Below are 22,231 nucleotides of genomic sequence, written 5' to 3'. Positions count from 1 at the left end.
GGAGGGCACGTATTGCATGGTGCACTGGGTGTTATACGCAACTAATGAAGCATCAAACTTTATCGGAATCTGGGGATGTACTGTATGGTGATTAACACAATATAATAAAATAAAATTTAAAAAAAAAAAAAGACATGTTAAATCCATGCTTGTATTAGTACTTGATGTAGTAAATATATATGAAACATATATTCTTCATGAAACTATAGTTTATCAGAAGCAATGGCTATTTTTAATGAAGAAAGTAAAGAAGAATTTGCTATGACTAATACCTCTGATGGGCAGGGCAGTTGCCTTGACTTTGCCATATAGAAAGAGTATCTTAAATTGTAATTTAAGATATTTCTATGAATTAGCAGTGTTACTATCAAATTCATCATTTTAGGAGCGCCTGGGTGGCACAGCAGTTGAGCGTCTGCCTTCGGCTCAGGGCGTGATCCCGGCGTTATGGGATCGAGCCCCACATCAGGCTCCTCCGCTATGAGCCTGCTTCTTCCTCTCCCCCTCCCCCTTCTTGTGTTCCCTCTCTCGCTGGCTGTCTCTTTCTCTGTCGAATAAAGAAATAAATAAATAAAATCTTAAAAAAAAATTCATCATTTTAATAGTAGGAAAGGTCTACTTTCATTCACCCTTGAAGTAACAGCTACTTGCTTTTCAAAAATTTGCAATATGCTTCCAAGGTTTTTCTAGCAATTCTCTATGTACTCTATTCACACTTTTGAAATCCTTAGGAATTTAATATTCAATTTAAACAATCATTATTTATAAAACGTAGAGAATAATATTATAGTACATATTTAACTCTAAAATTATCTACAAATTGTAGATATTCTTGGAAATAAAAGGTATAACAGATAATACAGATAATACAAAATATCTTTTTTCTTGTCTAAATTGTAGTTTGTTTTATTCTGTTTTCTTTTGCTTTTATATGCGTGCATGCATTCATGAATATATGTACATGAGAGATACTAGAGAAGAAAACTGTATATATTATATAAATTAATAGGCTTTTGATTCCTCTGTGCTCCCAAGGAAATTTTAGTGTTGGTCTCTAAGCAAGTTGAATTGAGTAAGATGGTACTATTCCTGAGGTGTCATATAATCTACCTGATAGCAAAGATGATGACATTGTGCTTCTATTTGTAGCAATAGTAGGTACTTGTGATATTTTGAAAAACAGTCCTACTAAAAATCAGTTAAGATGTTTGACAAAAAAAAAAAATGAGCATTCTCTTAAATGCATAGGTAACTTTTTACGATCATTCCCAGAGTTCAAAAATAAAGAAAACACTAAGGGCCAAGAACCAGAAAGGGCTTTACAAAAAAACATATGACGAATAGTAAAACCACAGCATTTGCTGATTTCAGGTACTAAGAGAGAGGCCTTTAAGGGTGTGAGATGCAAAGAAAAGATCTCTATGTCTATGAAAAATCAAGAGTTGAAACTGAAAACTCATCATAAAGTTTAGACCTCCAAGGGACTTCAGACTCAGTGAAAAGGTGGGGGTAAAAAAGAACCTACAAAGGGAGCCTGGGTGGCTCAGTCACTAAGCATCTGCCTTCAGCTCAGGTCATGATCCCAGGGTCCTGGGATCGAGCCCCGCATCGGGCTCCCTGCTCAGTGGGAAAGCCTGCTTCTCCCCCTCCCACTCCCCCTACTTGTGTTCCCTCTCTTGCTGTGTCCTCTCTGTCAAATAAATAAAATCTTAAAAAAAAAAAAAAAAAAAACAACCTACGAGCAAAGAAAAACAAGAAAAGTTGTTGTTCAGCCATGCTTGCTACAGGTGTATAACACCCTCCCCAAGAATCTTCAGCAGCCCTGCTGGCCTCAGTTCTGATTTATACTGCAAATTTGGTTGAAGAAATTCCAAAGTAGAAATTAATATAAAACAATCTCAATTTGAAAGCCTCAGGATATTTGAAAGAAGCAAAAGCAAACCCACTTTTGCAAATCCAAATTCCATAAATTAGGTCTCTATAGATTCTCACCAATAAATATTAATAACAAATAACTGCATAATAAAAAAGAATACCAGCTAAAACAGACTACCTCAAGCAAAAGCTGCAGAAAAAAATAAACAGCAGCATTATAAGCCCAAGGATTTTGGATATTAGATTCGTTAAATACAGAAATAAAATTACCCTATTTAAAATGCTGAAGAAAATATAAGAGGGAATTAAATTAAGAGGTACAGACTTCCAGTTAAAAAATAAATAAGTCACAGGAGTGAAAAGCATATCATAGGGAATATAGTCAATAATATTGTAGTAACTTTGGTGAGAGACGGTAACTACACTTACTGTGTTAAGCATTGCATAATGTACAGATTTGTCAAATCACTATGTTGAAACTAATATAATATTATATATACTTAAATAATAAAAATTTTTAAGAAAGAATTAGCTATAATGTCAACTATATACCTCAGTGATAAAAAAAAAATTTAAGGGAATTTAAAAATAAGCAAGACAAAAAGAGACTATCACAAAATGCCAAACAATGAAATGAAATATATAATCACTGAAAATGTAATACGTGAATTAAATAGCAAATTAGATACAGCTGAGAAAAGAATTAAGTACAAGAAGTTAGATCTGAATATTTTAACATAGACTGCAAAAATGCAAGAGAAGTTCAAAAATATGATGAATAGAAAGAGAAGGTATAGCATACCTAATTATTCTAACATATTTCTAACTATTTTAAAACATCAACAATGGAATCCAACTAAGAGGAATAATACCTTCAAATTGCAGAGAGAAATTAAATGTCAATATACAAATGCTTGCACAGTTAAACTTGCCTAATTTGTTGACATATAATCGCTCATAATATTCTCTTTCAATTGTATGTCTTCAGTGTTGGTTGTGATCTCTCCTTTTTCATTCATGATTTTATTTATTTGGGTCCTTCCTCTTTTCTTTTTGATAAGTCTGTCCAGGGGTTTATCAATCTTATTAATTATTTCAAAGAACCAGCTCCTAGTTTTGTTGATCTGTCCTACTGTTTTGTTTTGTTTTGTTTTTTAATTTATGTATCATTGATTTCTGCTCTAATCTTTATTATTTCTCTCTCCTGCTGGATTTAGGCTTTATTTGCTGTTCTTTCTCCAGTTCCTTTAGGTAGAAGTTTAGGTCGTATACTTGAGACTTTTCTTGTTTCTTGAGAAAGGCCTGTATTGCTACATACTTCCCTCTTAGGACCGCCTTTGCTGCATCCCAAAGGTTCTGAACTGTCGTGTTTTCATTTTCATTTACTTCCATATGTTTTTAAAATTCTTTTTAATTTTCCTGGTTGACCCATTCATTCTTTAGTAGGTTGGTCTTTAACCTCCATGTATTTGTGGTTCTTCCAAATTTTTTCTTGTGGTTGACTTCAAGTTTTAAAGCACTGTGGTCTGAAAATATTCATGGTATAATCTCAGTCTTTTTGTGTCAGTTGAGACCAGATTTGTGACCCAGTATGTGATCTGTTCTGGACAGTGCTCCATATGCATTTGAGAAGATTGTGTATTCTGTTGCTTTAGGATGAAATGCTCTGAATATATCTGTGAAGTCCATCCTAGTCCATCTTATCCAGTGTGTCATTCAAAGCCTTTGTTTCCTTGTTGATCTTCTGATTAGATGATCTGTTGCTGTGAAGTGTTAAAGGCCCCTACTATTATTGAATTATTATCAAAGAGTTTATTTAATTTTCTTATTAATTGGCTTTAAATTTGTTATTATATATTTGGCTGCTCCCAAGTTAGGAGCATAAATATTTACAATTGTTAGATCTTCTTGTTGGATAGACCCCTTTATTATGATATAGTGTCCTTCATCTCTTATTACAGTCTTTGGTTTAAACTCTAGTTCATCTGATGTAAGGATTGCTACTCCAACTTTCTTTTGATGTTCATTGGCATGATAAATGGTTCTCCACCCTGTCACTTTCAATCTGGACATGTCTTTAGGTCTAAAATGAGTCTCTTGTAAACAGCATATCTATGGGTCTTGTTTTTTTTTTATCCATTCTGATACCCTGTGTCTTTTGATTGGAGCATTTAGTCCATTTACATTCAGAGAAATTATTTGAAGATATGAATTTAGTGCCATTCTACTACCTGTAAAGTTTCTGTTGCTGTAGATTGTTTCTGGTCCTTTCTGGTCTCTGTTACTTTGGGGCTCTCTCTTCACTCAAAGGATTCCCTTTAATAGTTCTTGCAGTGCTGGTTTAGCGTTCACAAATTGTTTTAGTTTTTGTCCTGGAAACTCTTTATCTCTCCTTCTATTCTGAATGACAGCCTTGCTGAATAATGTATTCTTGGCTGCATATTTCTCTCATTTAGCACTTTAAATATATCATGCCAGATCTTTCTGGCCTTCTCTGTGGACAGGTCGCTGCCAGCCTTATGTTTCTTCCCTTTAGGTAAAGGACCTCTTCTCCGGGCTACTTTCAGAATTTTCACTTTATCTTTGAGATTTGCAAGCCTCACTGTTGTATGTTGAGGTGTTGACCTATTTTCATTGATTTTGAGGGGCTCTTGGCCTCCTGGACTTTAATGCCTGTTTCCTTCCCCAGATTAGGAAAGCTCTCAGCTATAATTTGTTCAAATAAACCTTCTGCCCCTCTCTCCCTTTCTTCATCTTCTGGGACCCCTGTTATCTGGATATTATTTCACTTTATGGAATCATTGAGTACTCTAAGTCTCCCTTCAAGATTCAGTGGTTGTCTTTCTGTCTTCTGTTCAGCTTCCTTATTCTATCATTTTATTTTCTAAATCATTGACTCTCTCTTCTACTTCATATATCCTTATTTTAGAGCCTCCATTTGGGACTGCATCTTGGTAATAGCATTTTTAATTTCAGCCTGACTAGATTTTAGTTCTTTAGTTTTCACAGTTAGGGATACTTTAGAGTCTTCTATGTTTTTTTTCAAGCCCAACTAGTATCTTTATAATCTTTGTGTTAAATTCCAATTCACACAGTACTTATATCCATATTGATTAAATCTGTGGCAGTGAGTACTACCTCCTGTTCCTTTTTTTGAGGTGAATTTCTCCATCTCATCATTTTGTCCAGAAAAGAAAAGAAAGAGAAAAGACAATAATAACAACAACAGGAAAAAAAAAAAGACAAAATAAGAAAAAAATCAACAAGAAACAAAACATAACAAAGCAAAATACTAGATCTCATCTGCTTGTTAAAAGAAACTAGATCCCAAAATAGGAAAAAAAAAAACTTATATATATATATACAAAAATAAAATAAAATATAATGAGAGGAAACCAAAAATTATATTTATACACACACACGTACACACGTATATAAATTTAAAAGGAATAAAAAAAGAATTGAAAAAATAAGAAAATATCTCAAAAAACAATACTGAAAGACTAAAAGATAAAAAGAAAAAGAAAAAAAAACACGAATGCTAGTACTGTTTCCCCAAGAGCTGAAGCTTTGCAGTTCTCTACGATCGCGGAATGTGGTGCTAGCTGGTTGTTCCTGATGGTCTTCTGGGGGCGGGCCTCTTGCACTGATTCTCAGGTGCCCTTGCCCTTGTGGAAATGCACCTCCCTTGCCAGGGGACAGGGCTCAGTATAAGTGGCTCCGGATTCCACCACATGGCACCGTTTTCCTCCCTGAAGGCTTTCAGCATTGATGGCAGGATGAAAATGGCAGCACTCCACTCTCTAGCCGCAGAGCTGAAAGTTTGTGCCCCTGCTCTTCAGTGAGCCCTCACAGAAAAGCAGTCAGTCACACTTGTCTCCCTGGTTTCTGTCTGAACTCTTTGTTCACCCAGCCTGTGACAGACTGTTTTTATCTCAGGCAGGTGACTGAGTTTCCTGAGCGGACTCCTACTGTGCGGACCCATACTGTTTCTCCCGAGGGAGGGGGGGATCTCCCCAGCTTCTCCCTTTTGCTGGGCCCCTGCCAGGAGAGTGGTCGCCTGATCGTGCACCAGTTCACAGTTTATGGCAACACAGAGCAGAAAGCCTGCACCTGGACTTGCTGTTTTCAGATGGCTTCCCCACCCCCCTGTGCCTGGGAACTCTGCCACACTCAAGCACCCCTGTCCTTCTTGTAACCCCAAAGATCCTGAGACCACAATGTCCCATCTGGGATTCCTTCTGCTTTGCCACCCAAGCACCTTTAAGCCAGAGACATATCCAACTGTAGGAGACTTGTAAAAGTTCTGATTTTGCTCTCCACTTTATAATACTTTGCAGTAGCCTCCTTAAGCAGGCTCCCTCCCCTCCACCATATCCTCTGATATACTGACCCGGATTCAAGTCTCCGCACCTCCTACTTTCCAAAAAGTGGTCCCTTTTGTATCTGTAGAATTGCAGCATTTCTTTTCACTAATCTCTAGTTGATTTTGTAGGTGTTCAGAATGATTTGATAACTATCTAGCTGTATTCCAGAGACCAGACAAAATTAATGTCCCCTATTCCTCTACCACTGTAACTGTTCTCCCCTTTTATTTTTTAATAATGAATCCTTTAGGAAGAGAGAAATATGGACTTATTAACTGGTGATATTCCTTTTAATCACAGAATTTAATAAAATTAGAACCATAAAAGAAGTAATTGGTATTTCTAAATTAAAAACAAAATATTTGGGGCGCCTGGGTGGCACAGCGGTTAAGCGTCTGCCTTCGGCTCAGGGTGTGATCCTGGCGTTATGGGATCGAGCCCCACATCAGGCTCTTCCATTATGAGCCTGCTTCTTCCTCTCCCACTCCCCCTGCTTGTGTTCCCTCTTTCGCCGGCTGTCTCTATCTCTGCTGAATAAATAAATAAAATATTTTTAAAAATAAATAAATGAATAAATAAATAAATATAAACAAAATATTAATAATCGCATTGTATCAGTCTTATCTGCACTTTATAAACTTAGTGATAGGATTTATATGATGTTCTTTCTGGGGAACATAATAAAAGACTCAAGAAAAACATTCAAATGGTATTTTTTTAATTTCTATCGAGTCGATCAAGACTATTTCTATTATAAAAGAAGAGTAGCAGACAATGTTATGTTTCTTTTAGTACCAGGAATTACAATAAAGTTGTATATGATAATTTGTGACCCATCGCATTTGTAGCTTTACTTGTTTGTTAGTATGTCAGTTTCTGGGGTTAGATCATAGAAGACTTTTATACAAGGCTAAGGGGATTATAACTCATACTGTAGACAAAGGTGTTCCATTTCTATTCAGAATGAATAACATTGATGCTGCTCAGATGGTGCATTGTGTTCAAGGTACAGATATCAGTCTCTTCTGTGTTTTCTTTATCATAAAGAACTCCATGATGCTCTCCTGAATAAAATGTCAATGTGTTGTTATTAATTGACTGTGGTCCTGATTTATACTATAGAAATATATATGGTAAAAAATATTAGATTCATCCACATTTTTAACATAAGTTGCTTAGTACTCTAGGTTCTCATACCTCCCTTTGATAGTTTGAGTTTTATTTTTTTAATATAACATAACTTAGGGATTTAAAAGGTCCTCCATCTCAGTTAATTTATTAGTTTTCCCATGAGTCAGACTGCTTTTAAATTTTCTTAACCATATAAAAGTTAATATAATAACATAGATCACCCTGTATGACTTTAAGACAGTTAAACATTACAGATGTCTATGTTGTAATCAGAAATCACCAATTAACTACTGTCTGTCATATTTTATAGGATGTTTAATGCATATTTCTGTAAAAAGACCCTGGGTTTGTTTTTTTTTTTTTCATTTGTAATTGGAAGAAAAATAAATTTGGAGTATGTTCAAATAGCATTGCCTGAAGAGGCTTTGGAAGCAGCGGGAAAACACTCTACCTAACCCCAATTAGTCTTGTTTTCCACATTCAGGGCAGTTCTGTTTTCAAACATAGCCACTAAACATGATGATAATGAAAATTAATATGGTTAGAAAGCAATTCGATAGCAAATGTTTATTGTTCGTAATTGTTGTTTCCTGTCATAACTTTTGTAAAACCTGTCAGCTCTGAAAAAAAAGATTCAGGGAGTGTGGGAGCTGGGAAGTAGGCAGGTGTAGCTGCGTTATACAACAGATATGCTCCTGCAAAGTAATGTGAAGTCATTTTTTTAGCAGATTGAATTATATTTTTTGTTGTTGGCCATGAGTTTACTACTTCTCAGAATAAGAAAACCTGGTTATGGATCCAAATAATTTAATTCATATGTAAACCCTTATATGAAGACTATTTGCTTCCAGAAATTTTTTTTTGTGGATTTATCAAACCATATACATACACACACACACACACACACAGTGTGAAGCCCCATCTCTATAGTCTTTCCTATCCCATTTTAATTATGAGAATTTTTTCTGTTTCTTTTTTTTCTAAACTACCACAAAATGATCATTTTATCTGTATTTGTCTAAGAATGTATTTGTTTATACTGTGAAACCTGGTCATGCCATACGGTGATACAAAGATGAATGAAACACAGATCTTTCCATCAGAGAATGAATAGTATAAAGGGATAGATGAGGTAGGTTTTGCTAGACCCTCCCTTATATATAGTCTTAATATGTCACATTAGGCTCAGTGCTTCTTGGTGACAGCAAATGTCAAGAAAGATGTTCAAGGGACCCCCCCCACCCAAAGAAATTTACCACATCAGAAGAATAAACTCTACTAACTTCTAGCTTGAGGTTTTCTTACATGAAGCTAGAATCTAAGCTTCATGACGGTGAGGTCTTCCTCTGTTTTGCTCACTACTATATTCCTTGGTACCTGGCATATAGTATTCACTAAATAAGTATTTGTTGAATTAATGAACACATCAGTGACTTCCAGTAGGACAGGTAAAAGTAATATAAAGGAACAGCATCTAAAACCATATTATGGTATAACTAACAGACATCCACTACCCAAGCAGTTGCCAAGTTATATGCTAAAGATTCTATTAATTTAAAATCCAAGTCCATCTCTTTGTAATCTTAATCATTTTTCTCTACACTGGATGCATCCACATTTCTCATTCAAATTTCCTTCAGTGTAGAGCTAGCTACATTGCATTTTAACCTGATTGGAATGTGTTTTTTGTCCTTGTAATATATATTAAAAACTTGATTTGCATATATATTTTCTCTCCTTATTTTATATACATATATTTTATATATGTATACATATATAAACATATATAAATATATAAACATATATTTAACATATATGTTACATTAAAAAGCAGTGTATGTGCAGTTCAGTATCTGATAAACATTGTATTCCATCTGGTGAAACTCAAACTTTGTTATGGGCTTTTCTAGTCATAAGCAAACTCATCTTCTTAATTCATATTTCCCCCAGTGTTTTCTTAGAATTAATTCAATAGGAATATTCTGTTTCTGCTAATTAAAGTTAATTTACCTCCCTCATCCAAAGTAACAGATTTACTATTTTATCAATGCTACCCAACAGTTATGACAACAGCTGTAACTGAAGGTAAAAAAAAAAAAAATGCATGTACTAAAACATTTGTAGATATAGTATGACAGGGAGTTCAGATTTGGGGTACTTTTCAACATGAGCCTTGAAATAAGAGAAGATTTATATAGCTAGGATTTGGAGGAAGGGAATTCCAGATAGAACAGTGTGAACACAAGCAGAGCCACAGAAGAAAGTGTGGTTCAACCGTACCAGTAGAGATGTGTGTGTGGAAGCCCTGAAAAATAAAAGCATGTGGGGCTTGGTTTACTCCATAAGCAGATGAATTATTCTGTAATTAGGGAAGGATTTTGACCACAATTTTTAGATGATTACACCTAAGTAAAGTTGACCCAACAGCAGTGATCGCTACCAGACACTATAGGCAGGGAGACCAGTTAGAAAGAAGCTGTTGCCAGTAGTTGAGTAGAAATGTATGAGAACTTAAATAAGGGCAGTGGTAACAGAAGGAGAGTTGCAAGATTTGATCTCATAAAGAGGTGACAGGAGCCAGCAACTCGTTTGAGAAGAGATGAGTGGATATTGATGCTGAATTTCTAAGCCTGGGGTAATAAGTGCTATGAGTAAGCAAATGGAGGAGGAGCAGGTAAAGACAAAACATAGATGAACTAGTTGACCCAGGTTGGAAACTATGTGCATTATGGAATGGTTGAAAGAACAGTCTGCAAAGAAGCTATTGGGCAGGTGAGGAGATGGTCAAAGTGCAGCATAATGTCATGAGAGACTAGGGGAATGTTTTAATAAAAGTATGTTTAAGTATTACAGAGTTTTCTAGGCATATGAGAACAAATGCAAGATTTGGTAAGTAGGCCTAAGAACAGATCTGTTAGAAAAAAACAGATCCAGTAAAATACAGAGCCAGGAAGATTAATTTCGAGAGATTAAAGATTGTGTGTAGAAAGCCAAGTAATGGTAAAAATATGTGATATTAAATATTTAAGTTACCATATAACTTAAATCAAGCAATTTGCTAATACAGAAATTATATTTATATCTGACAGTACAAAGTTACAGACATAAACAGGATGATAAAAAAAAAAACCCTCCTTCACACATACCAAGACATAATGCTGTAAACAAAATGAGATGCCATATCTAAAAACAAGATTTAACTAGGAAAAATTCTTGATCTAAAAGACAGCATTTAAAGAAGAAAGAAGATTTTAGAGACATGATTTTGAAGAAATGTTTTTGTAGAAAGCTGTCTTGTTGGCCTCACCCCTCTCCTTCTCCCACCTATCACATCTGACAGTGTTTGGGGGTAGCTAAAACTAGATCACTTGGAAAGGAAGACCATGGACTGACAGTCATGCATTTATATCTGAAAAAGAAAGCCAAAGCAGCCTCTGTGTGTGTGTGTGTGTGTGTCTGTGTGTCTGTGTGTCTGTGTGTCTGTGTGTGTGTAGAGGCAGAGGCAGAGAGAGAAGACTAAAAACAAACTATACAAGAATGTTTCCCAGGGACTCGATACAGACCCCTGCAGGAAAGAAATTTGGTCTAGGGTCATTTTTATGTTCTACCCAGGTGGTTTTTCTAGTCAGGTGACCGAGACAGCCTTAACATTCCCCTCAGATTGACTAAACTTTAGACAGGCTTCTTCCTGACTCTAGGCCCCAGAACGCACTTTTCTAAACTTATACTTGTAAATTCTTTCTTTGCCCCCTTTGAGATGTAAATCTTAGTTTTACAACCCAGGAATATCTTTTTCAGGACCTAGAACCATCTCTTTGACATGTAAGCATCAAAAAAGATAGTGGCCCTATCTCCGGTTTTGTGGGAGGGTAGGAGCCAAACTGGAATGGGTGCCTTTGCTCCAAGTTGTAAACTGCCTTCTGTTATGAAGATATGAAAAAGCTTATGTTTTTTAGGGGGAAGGCCAAACACAGGTCGTTTGTGATCCGCCACCTCAGCTCTTAAAACTTCTGCCACTCTTTGTTTCACTTTGCATTATACTCTTTGTTTTGTTAAGCATAGACTGAATTCTGACCTCTCTCCTTTATTGCAGTTGCCCCGAGTAAAGTCTTTGTCTGGTTAACTTTATCCAATGCAACTTTTACTTTGACACAGGCAAGTGGTTGTCAACAGCAAGAGTCTGTGCTAAAGTGAAAAACCAATATGGGACCAAGTTAGAAGTGACAAGCCAAAGGCAGGCCGTTGCACAAATCCTGGGAATTGTAGTTGGCAAAGGATTTCTAAAGAATGCACAAATGCTCATGAGTCAGAGGGTTGCCAGATTTAAGAACTAAAAATATAAAACACTCAGTTAAATTTGAATTTTAAATAAATAATTTTTCTAGCATATCTCGTGAGATGTTTGGTACATACTTATACTAAAAAATTATTTGTTGTTGATCTGACATTGAAATTGAACTGTGTTGTATTTTATCTGACATTTCTAGCACAAGGGAAAGAGTTTTAAAATCAGCTATTCCTAGAGAGCTAGAGCCTGCTTATAACAGCATCAATCGCCAGTTCTTAGAGCTCTCCTTTACTGTGTATTTCTCTCTCCTTTCCACTCCCCCCGCCTCCTCCACATTCGAAGCTGAAAGGGTCAGAAACAGCAGCTAGCATGAATGGGAGGTGGTAAGACAAGGAGAAGAATAGAAATCAGCTTCCTCCTGCCCCTCAAGGCGGATAGTAGGTGTCAGGTGCCCTACAGGTCTTGGCTATTGGAGGAGGGTAGGTAATGTCTTATCTCTGAAGGAAGATTTAAGTGTTGATAAATTTCTTAGACTGGATATTAGTTGCTTAATCATTATAATGGTAACTTAGAAAGAAGGAAAGACTCATAGGAACTGCCAAGTTTTCATCCAGAGGCAGAGAATATATCCCCCGTTGTGAAAGAGACAAAATAAAGTTGCATTTCCACATTGCATGTTATACTTACTCAGTGTACCAAGTCTAAAGATCTAAATATAGGTATATGACAATAAAATAAATACTTTCAAATTTTATATGCCTCAATATTTTGAGTTAATCATTTGAAAGATTAATAAGTCTAAAAGGATAACTCTAAAAAATTAACTTTGCATGTTATAGTAATACCACTTATAAAATATCTAAGTATTACTGGAAAGCACTAAATATTAACAAATATTAATAAAACCTTCCTATGTGACAATTTTCTAATCTTTTTGTGTCACAAATTCTTTCTTTACTTTTTTTATTGAGGTGTAATTACATAAAATAAAATTCATTGATTTTAAATATATAATTTGATGTATAGCCATTCATTTCAGAATATATTAAGAATCTGATGAAAATTATTATTTCACATATGCAGGAACACAGATTTTTTTTGTTGTCCATCCATGAACAACAAATTAAAATTCTCGCTTTGAGTCTTTTCCTCTGGACTGGTGGCTTATTATTTGAGACAACGACTTTACAAATGTAATGAACTTCTATAGCTAAATTTCTTAATATTGATTGGGTCTAATGTTTATAATATCAGTGCTATCTTCTTAAATGAATGCTAACTATAAATGCTGTGTTCTTATCTTTTTTTAGATTCAGGTTTATTGCTAACTATAAATGCTGTGTTCTTATCTTTTTTTAGATTCAGGTTTATTTTTTCCATCTTTCAATGGGAATTCCTATCTAGAACTGCCTTTTCTTACAACCCTGGATGAATTGAAATTTGTCCAGAGAAGGAACATAACAGAACTATTTCCATCTACTTAACTATAAAAACAAACACTTTGAATGGAACTGGTCTCTACAGTAAGTATTAAATGTTTGACTTCCTATATGTCAGGTTTCTTTCTCAAATGTTAACCTATTGAAGCAATGAATTATTCATTTAAATATTGTGGGAAAACTTTTCTAGCTTAGTACATGAAGCATTACCAAAAGAAAATAGTTCTTTCTAGTTTTCTTTAGAAGTTTCTTTAATTTATGAGTCATTCAATGGAACATGACTTACAAACAGGCTCTGAACCAGCAAGGAAGAATACAGCAAGCATATGAGTTTCATGGCATATGGCTATAGCAGTAAAACATAAATGCTGCAAATGTTTCACAGCATATTTTTGTAATATAAATCATTAAATATGAATTGAATTCAATACTTGGTAACTTGGAAGAAGGTATTCCAAAGCTGGGATTCACTTGATAATTGGGAAAATTCCTATCACTGTTTTAGCATTATCCTAGCTGGCTCGAAAAAAAAAATAGTATTAACAGTATTTGCTTAAGGAAATGTCTCCATATCCAGGGTTCTCTACATTATGCAGTGTCCTCACAAGGATTCCTATAACCAGAATTTACAGACTTTTTTCTTCTTTACCCAAACATCACTAAAGTAGATTACATGATGTATTCCAAATATGACAATTGTTTTATTTCTTTTGAAATGCATGTACAGTAGTTTTAACAATTCCCTATATTGGAAGTATAATGTCTTCAGTACCTGAATAGATTATACACTCTAGGGCAACTCATTATTTTGAAAATTTTTTCTCCTCCACTTTGAAATGTTTTGCAAATTTGATTCATCATTCTGTAACTTTGTAAAAAAAAAAAAAAATTTAAACCTTTGTATTATTTGGCTATGAGTAAAATGCTTTAAAGAAGCATTTTTTGAGTGCAATTAGAAGTTTTGAACATTAGAACTGAAAATTTATGTTATATTTTAGAAAGAAACTAATGTCAGAACTAGACCAGGAGTGTAGTTCTATTTCTGTTTATTTCCCAGTAGTGTAAGCACCCATATTTAAATGATGGCTTTAGAGTATCTGATTTAATTATATTTAAAGAGAGAGAGAGAAGAAAAGAAAAAAAGGAAAATATGTTTTATATACAAAACCTAAGCTGTGGTGGACGACCATGAAATTTGGAGGTAATAGTACATTACAGGGGAAGGGAAACGAAACAAAACAGAGAACAAAAGGTACAAACGTAATAATTTAAAGTCACAACGCAAAGTGATTTTCTGGCTTTGCAGTTTTTTACGTTATATAAGAACAAGAAGGTGTTTCCTTGTAGAAAGTATGTTTTCACCAGCTAAAATCAGCTCATCACCAAAGAAGCAGCCAACCTCTGGGAATTCTAGTCCTCTGGGCTCATGCTTCAGGCTCATATCTATACTTCCACTCAATGTGCTCTTTTTGAAAGCCATAAAAATACATGCCAAGCATATATATATCTTGTCCAAGTTGGTACTTAATTTAAACCAATAAACCCAAGCTGATGGTAGTGCCATAGGATTATTTTTGCCTTTTGCATCCAATGACCTACCGAAATAAATCAAAGTAGAAGTTATTAGGAAAAGAAACAGTTATCAATTTCTGTCTTTGTCTTACACAATTGTTGTCCCAGCATTGGATACATCAAAGCTGTTCGCTCAAGGGAGTTTCATAGCCTTTGAGTGGAGAAAATATTTTTGTCTGTAAAGCATTCTTTTTGTTCATTTGTAAAGTGGTAATTTAATCCTACACTGTTGGGAATACCTCAGCAGAATGTTTCATGGGGTTGTTGCTTTCAGTCCTTTTCGAATTTATCAACCTCATAAAAGCCTCACAACAGATGAACACAAAGATTTTTGTGATTCAGTTAAACACCCGTAGCTTAAAAGGTGTCCCTTAACTTGACTTCAGGGCTAATTTTATTTCCTTTGAAATCAGTATATTACATATAGGAGCAATTAAGGATAGTGAGGAAATTAAACCAGATGTTTCGTTTTAGGGACTAGGGGTTGATTTTTGTCTGGTTTTTTTGTTTGCTTGTTTTCTAGTTTTGTCATTTTCATTCCCGGACATTTCAGTAAAAACTCAATTCCATTCTGCAAACATTTATTGAACACTTGTGTTTTATATCACCCAGTTTTAAAGGGAAAAAGGATAGAGAAATACCAGGTTGATAAGCCAATGTCAGCTTTGAATTATATTCCTAGTTCAAAACTGTAGATTTATCTTTTCTCAGTTTGCCTCACCAACTAATTGATGTTGAAAAGGAACAAAAGGAAGATAAAACTGGAATCCTTATGGGGTTACAGTAAAAATCCTTAGAAAGGATAGTTTAAAAAAGAACTCTCTGTGGGAGAGAGACAGCTCTGAGAACAGCAGTCAAGATGAAAAGAAAGCTTTTTGAATCTGCTACTGAACCAATTCAGAATTCTGGAACCCCGTCAAAGGAGCTACTAATAGGTCACGGGAGAAGGAATGAGACCACACAAAACTCTTGAGGTGCACTTTCAGAAAATGAACTCTATTCATAAGCGCTATCAATCGGGAGGTTTCGTCACGGGATATATTACTATGCAGTTGAATCCATTCTGTGCTGCATCTTTGAAAAGAAATAAGCATGCCCTTTGGAAGTATGTGATCTTTGAGAATTAGGAGCAGACATCTGACCAAGTTGCAGGAGGCATATTACATGAGCAACTCCAGTGAGAGAACAAGATTCAGAAGCAGTCTTCATATTACTTAATATTTGTGTTTAAGAAAGAAAGTAAAAGAAGGACTAGTCTTAGGTATTTATTCTAGGCAGAAATTGACAGAACAAGTAGGATCACTCGGGCCTCCTTTTTTGTGCGTTTAGGGAGGGCTAAAAGAAGAGATTTCTAATATTGCTGAAGAAAACAAATGAAATCTAAAGAATCATAACGTCTGCCTTTCTCTATAAAATGATTCCCAGTAGAATACACAATATCTTCATTAGATACTTATTATGCCAAGGCCAATGAAATCCCACAGTATTTCCTGACAGCATATTAAAAAAATCTTCTTTTCTTAGAGAAAAAAGTGTGCTCAGTTTTAATCAATTTTACAATGTGCTCCATAAAATTCTTTGACTATCTTTGTCCCTCCTTAATATTTCCCAGTAGAGCTTACTCCAGGCGGATATGGGAAGGAGTGGAGTTGAAAGCATGGATGGATGAATTCATACATTGCCTTTATAAGATACACAAAGATGCTTTTCATTGTATCTTTTTTTTTTTTTAATGACAAGAAAGTCAAATTCAACAAATTTTAACTGAGTGCCTAGAAAGTGCATCACACTCTGCTAGGCACTGTGAGCTGTATACAAAGATGAATAAGAAATTATCTGTACCAGTTTCTCACCATTTAGAAGAGAGATAATATGTACATAATTCTATGAGAAAGCTGACTGTAATGGGTCTTATAATAGGAGTATAAATTAAGATCTGGGGCTGAGTAAAGAAATGCATTACACTAGAAATCTGTGCTTATGTCTTTTCACTAACTAGGGAACACCTCCTAATCCAGAATTGTGTTTTACATCTCTGTTCCGCCCACCTCCTGGGAACTTCACCAGTACCTTGCCTAGAGTAAGCTTTTTTAGAATTGTTTGTAAAGTTCTGTTGGTGAGTTACCCAACTTGGATGGTTATGATGAAAAAATTAATAGGTATTGACACCTTATTTTAGGAAATTTTTCGGTGCAGAATTCAACGGTTTACTCAAAATGTAGCTTAAAGCAAAGATAATTTTATCCTGGGTTTACTTTAACAACCAGGAATGGAACAGGGTTTGGCAATTTTTTCTGTAATGGCCAGGGAGTAAATATTTTTACAGATGACACAGGCTCTGTTGCAACTGTTCAACTCTGCCAGTGTTGCAGGAAAGCACCTAGACAATATGTGGCTGTGAATCAATGTAGCTGTGTTACAAAAACAGAACAAAACAAAAACCTTTACTCAGAAAACCAAACAATGGCAGAATTTGGTCCATGGGCCATAGTTTGCCAACCCTTGACCTAGAATTACATGATTTATTAAACTTCTCTTGAAAGAGAACAATTGTGTTAAGAGAAATTAAATTATTTCTGTGATTGAAATTTATGAAGAAATAAATAAGAGATACACTGTGTTTCTGATGTACTTACATCAGGAAATGGACCCGCAAACTTGCTTCTGGTGGACAGAGGTAGGAGCAAAAACAAACAAATGAGCCCATTCAAGGATTGAAATTGCCACCATGCCCATCTCAAGAACAGCATAATCCAGTTATTACAAAAATGACTGTGGAGCTGGACTACCTGGCCCTGCCATCTGGACAAGTTACCTAACATCTCTGTGCTTCCGTATTTGTAAAATCGAATCTTATTATTTCTGATAATACCAAAGACATGAAAAATTTGTTGTAAGGATGGAGTTACCACATTCAGTGGACTTAAAACTGTGTTTGGTGCATGGCAACATGAAGTAAGTGCTAAATATCTTCTTCGGAAAATGGTTTAATCCTTCCTCCCTCATAAATTGCCTGATAAGGAGTCTTGGAAATTAGATGCCCAGGATGTCGTATTCTTGTCTAATAGGTGTCATTAATATTGCATCCATTTGATAGACATATCCACCCTGGGAAAGAGCATATAGACTATAAAAAATCTTGGAATCAGAAATGAGACAGTAATGGGACAAACAGTAGATACAATTTTTGATTTTCATTTTTATCCATTTTATCCAAATGAAGAGGATTCATTTCCTTTAAGAATCTTGTGTTATGAGTTGTATTTTCTTTCCTGGTTAGGCCAATTAGCAGCCTAGGCAAAATTAAAACAGGCTCTCAATAAATTTTACAAACTGGCCCAGAAGCCTTTCTGCAGCAGCGTGTAATAAACCTGTGTTAATAATTCATCACGTGTGCCAGGCTGCTGCCCCAATGTATCATTCTCCTAGAACTTCTCCATCTACCGTCCCTTCACTGACCAGCTAGGTCACCCCAACTACATTCTCCAGGCTCTAACTACTAACTACTGTTACTGCCCATGTTGCCACTGGTGCTCTAAGTGTCTTCAAACCCTGAGCCACTGCCGCTAGGATTGCCGCTGGGTTTGCTGCTGCTGTGTACAAATGCAGACCCTTAAGGAGAGCCAGGAAAAGGGAGTTTTCAAGCTGCAGCAAAAACGTGTGCTCAATAGAGAACTCAGTACAAGCTCAGAGAATAGTTTTTATTACATGCTTTGAAGGTGGCACCAGGGATGATGAGATCATCCGACTGTTGCCATAGGCAGTCCTGATGGAAATGTCAGTAAGTGACCAAAGGTAGACTCAAACCCAAGTTAGCTGTGAGTTAACTCTGCAACACGGGGTAAATCAATTAACTGTTCTGTATTTAGTTTGACAACAAATAATGCAGACACAATTTTTATTTTCAAGTTCACAAGGTTTGAAAAATGTATATAAAAGTGTTTTGAAAAATACAAAGTACTTGGGGCTCCTGTGTGGTGCAGTTGGTTAAGCGTCTGACTCTTGGTTTCAGCTCAGGTCGTGATCTCAGGGTGGTGAGATTGAGCCCCACTTTGGCATGGAGTCTGGCATGGACAGTCTTCCTCTCCCTCCGCCCCTCCCCCCACCTCTCACTCGCTCTTTTTTTAAAAAAGAAAAATACGAAGTACCGCATAAAGGTGTGGTGTTTTGGGGATTTTTTCAATGAGAAATGGTAGAAATCCATATCACTTTATGGAAATTTCCAAATTTGACCATCTATGTATCTGATTTGATAAACATATTATCTGCAGTCATCATCATTGGTCCTATAAGGAATGATGTTGAATTTTATTTTAATTCAAACTGATGACCAGTGAATCTCTCCTGAATGTTTGTTTATACATGATCTCAAATCAAACTGTCATTGATGTTTGGAACTATTCGTTACAATAGTTCAAATAGAGAAAAAACCCATTTTTAATGGAAGTGGTACCATAATTACTCTATCTTCAGTATTTCAATGAAGTGATAAAAAATATGTATGGTTAGAAATCTTTAGATTTACAACCCAATAACCAAGCAAACCAAAATTATAAAAACTTGAGTAGGATATCATTCTTTCCCTCTCTCTGGCTTATTTCATTATTATTCTTTTCTTATAAGACTATATGCATATCTACTGTACAACATACATATAAATATAGGCTATATATAATTTATAAATTTTAGACTCAAAATTATTAGGATTATCTCTCTAAAATGCCATGATATCTAGAAACTAGAGTTCACTAATTTTTAAGTAATTATTACTGCTTGTTATTCTAAGTAACATTTTCTATATATAATAAATCAAATCAGGAGATACAATCAGTGATTTCATTAGTATAAATAAAATTTGGGAATTATAGACTTTGTAAAGTTTCAAAATATTTTCTGGATAAATATTCAGAAAAACTCAAGATATAAATGATTCATTGAAAAAATTACTACACCACCTAAAAGTAACTGTTCTAAAGGGTAGGTTCACACTTCTCTGCTAATGGATCATGAAACATCTTTTCAGTGAAACAACAGAATGATTTTCTTTCAATGGCTTAATATTGACATTTTCCTCAGCTTTCAAGTCCTGTCCAAAGGCAGCACAGATTGGATATTATGGGGGGAAAGACGCTGCTTTTCACATTTGTGATACATCACAGAGAAGGAGATTCACATTTGCTTGATGTCTTTGGTTTCAGTGAGCAATGATGAACTAAATTTAATATGGCATATGGATTATACTCAGCCCATAAAGTTTAATATAAAAATATATATCTAGGGGCGCCTGGGTGGCACAGCGGTTAAGCGTCTGCCTTCGGCTCAGGGCGTGATCCCGGCATTGTGGGATCGAGCCCCACATCAGGCTCTTCTGCTATGAGCCTGCTTCTTCCTCTCCCACTCCCCCTGCTTGTGTTCCCTCTCTCGCTGGCTGTTTCTATCTCTGTCAAATAAATAAATAAAATCTTTAAAAAAAAATATATATATATATATATATATCTAATAGTAGCCATGTCTTATAATTTTCCTTAGTAGTTATGTTTTGAAAATTTTATATTTGATTTTACTAATTGCCACTAATTTTCCATTTTTTATTATAATTGTGTTTGAAAATATGATGTGTTTAGTACTTGTGAGATAATAGAAAATATATGCATTGGTGTCTGCCCCCACTTACTGGCACAAAGCTCTTTAAACAAGCCCTTGTAATTTCTTAAGTGATAAGAACACTAGGAGCATATCTTGCTCTGATATTTGTCTTTGACCGTGTCCCTTGACATAGGGCTCCTAAAGCCCTAGTAAATTTGTAATTGATAAAGGCAGTAGGAGCATATTCTGTTCTAATAACAGGACTCTGTGTGGGCTCCTGGATGACTCCTTGGTGGGGGTCGGTCACCAGAAAGACCAAGCTATGACTAGATACTTGGAATTTTCAGTCCATGCCCCCCCACCCTCTAGAGAGGGGAAGGGGGCTGGAAATGGATTTAATAATTCCAAGCTTACACGAGGAAACCTCCACAAAACCCCAATAATACAGAGCTCAGAGCGCCTCCACGTGAGTCAACACATCCTCAACATGAAGGTGATGCACCCCAACTCCACAGGGACAGAAACTTCTGCTCTTGGAACCTCCCAGACTTTACCCTATGTATCTCTTCATCTGGCTGTTCATCTATATTCTTTATCATATACTTCAATAAACTGGTAAATGTGTTTCCCTGAGTGCTGTGAATAACTCTAGCAAATTAATCAAATCCAAGGGGGCGCTGCCTTGGAACCTCTGACCTATAGCCAGTTGGTCAGAAACACTGGTGTCTGAAGCTGGCGTCTGAAGCATGTGTTGTGGGGGAGAGGGCCAGCAGTCTTACAGGATAGAGGATCTTAACCTGCATGGTCTGACACTGTCTCCAAGTCGTTAGTGTCCAAGCTGCATTAAAGTGTAGGACACCCAGCTAGTGTCAGAGAGCAATTTTTGGTGTGGGGAAAAACCTCAACACATTTGGCAACCAGAAGTGAAGTGTTTGTGAGTAGTGAAGGAGGCTCACAGGAGAGAAAAACACAGTAGAGAAGTGGGTTTTTCCCTATATAGGAAAGTAGAACAGTACTATTTGTGAAAACCAAGCAATTTCTCCAGAGTGTTTATTCATAGCTTTTCTCTAAGTACAGAATATAGGTTTGTGATACAAAGTCAATTGATTGAAAAGTGAAAAAGTCAATCTATCAAATAATATGCCTTATATTCCCTGAAGTGGATAATTTGCTATTGAATCATGCAAATACATCAGTAATCCAGCTCTTCCATTGTGCTCCCCCCTCCCATGCTACCATCACGTTTCCAACAAAACCCTCTGAATTCCCTTAAAAGTATTATTATATAAAACAAGAAATTGCTTATTAATAGAATAAATCCAAATGATGAGTTTAAACTGTTAATATATAGCAGACTATAGGGAGAACCAAGCTTAATGGTTTATTTTTATTTTTATTCCCATTACCTCTATTAAAGCTGCTTTGTTGTGTACTGTGTCAGAGGGTAGCTCTGGTTCATAATGGGATGTTGGTGTACTTGGAGAAGACTGTTCATCCCTGTCCTTGATTTTAGTGGCTGAGTTTCCTTTAAAAATAACTCATTCTTGCGTTGTACTGCATATATCTTGTGTATAATCAATCTCTGAAATTCAGTTTTTGAAGCTTTGAAAACAGACCTTGTACATATGGCGCAACAGCTTGACCTAAATGTTCAACTCTCTTCTACTCTACTCTGTATATTGTATTTTTAAGTTTAATCTCAAAAATATGAGTCTGAAATGATAATATATTTTAGAAATATTAAGTAATAGAAACTTCTGAGTAAAAATGGGGAAAGGAACAGGATACCAGACTGTCCCTTTGTGCATAACAAAACAAACCACCCTCCCCTCTCCCACAAGGGTGGGGGAGGAGAACAAGCCAACAATTGGAGAAAAAACAGTCTTACGCCGTTTTATACTAAAACCTTTTATAAATCCAAGGAGAGAAAACACAAGATGCTGGTTCAGAGTGCGGTGTTTCTAAATGTGATT

At 35.7% G+C, this 22,231-nt stretch overlaps 1 protein-coding gene across 1 annotated transcript in view; it reads left to right on the top strand.

Moving 5' to 3' along the window:
* EYS (eyes shut homolog) overlaps window positions 1–22,231 on the top strand; it is a 1,484,071-nt gene that overhangs the window by 1,174,264 nt on the left and 287,576 nt on the right. The window contains 2 exon segments of the mRNA XM_034648271.1: window positions 13,021–13,104; window positions 13,107–13,188. Coding sequence (XP_034504162.1) covers window positions 13,021–13,104; window positions 13,107–13,188 — 166 coding nt within the window.

Source organism: Ailuropoda melanoleuca, chromosome 19 (genome assembly GCF_002007445.2).
Source record: "Ailuropoda melanoleuca isolate Jingjing chromosome 19, ASM200744v2, whole genome shotgun sequence".
NCBI classification, from domain to species: Eukaryota; Metazoa; Chordata; class Mammalia; order Carnivora; family Ursidae; genus Ailuropoda; species Ailuropoda melanoleuca.
The sequence above is the reverse complement of the archived record's forward strand: the minus strand, read 5'-3'. Positions and strand labels throughout refer to the sequence as shown.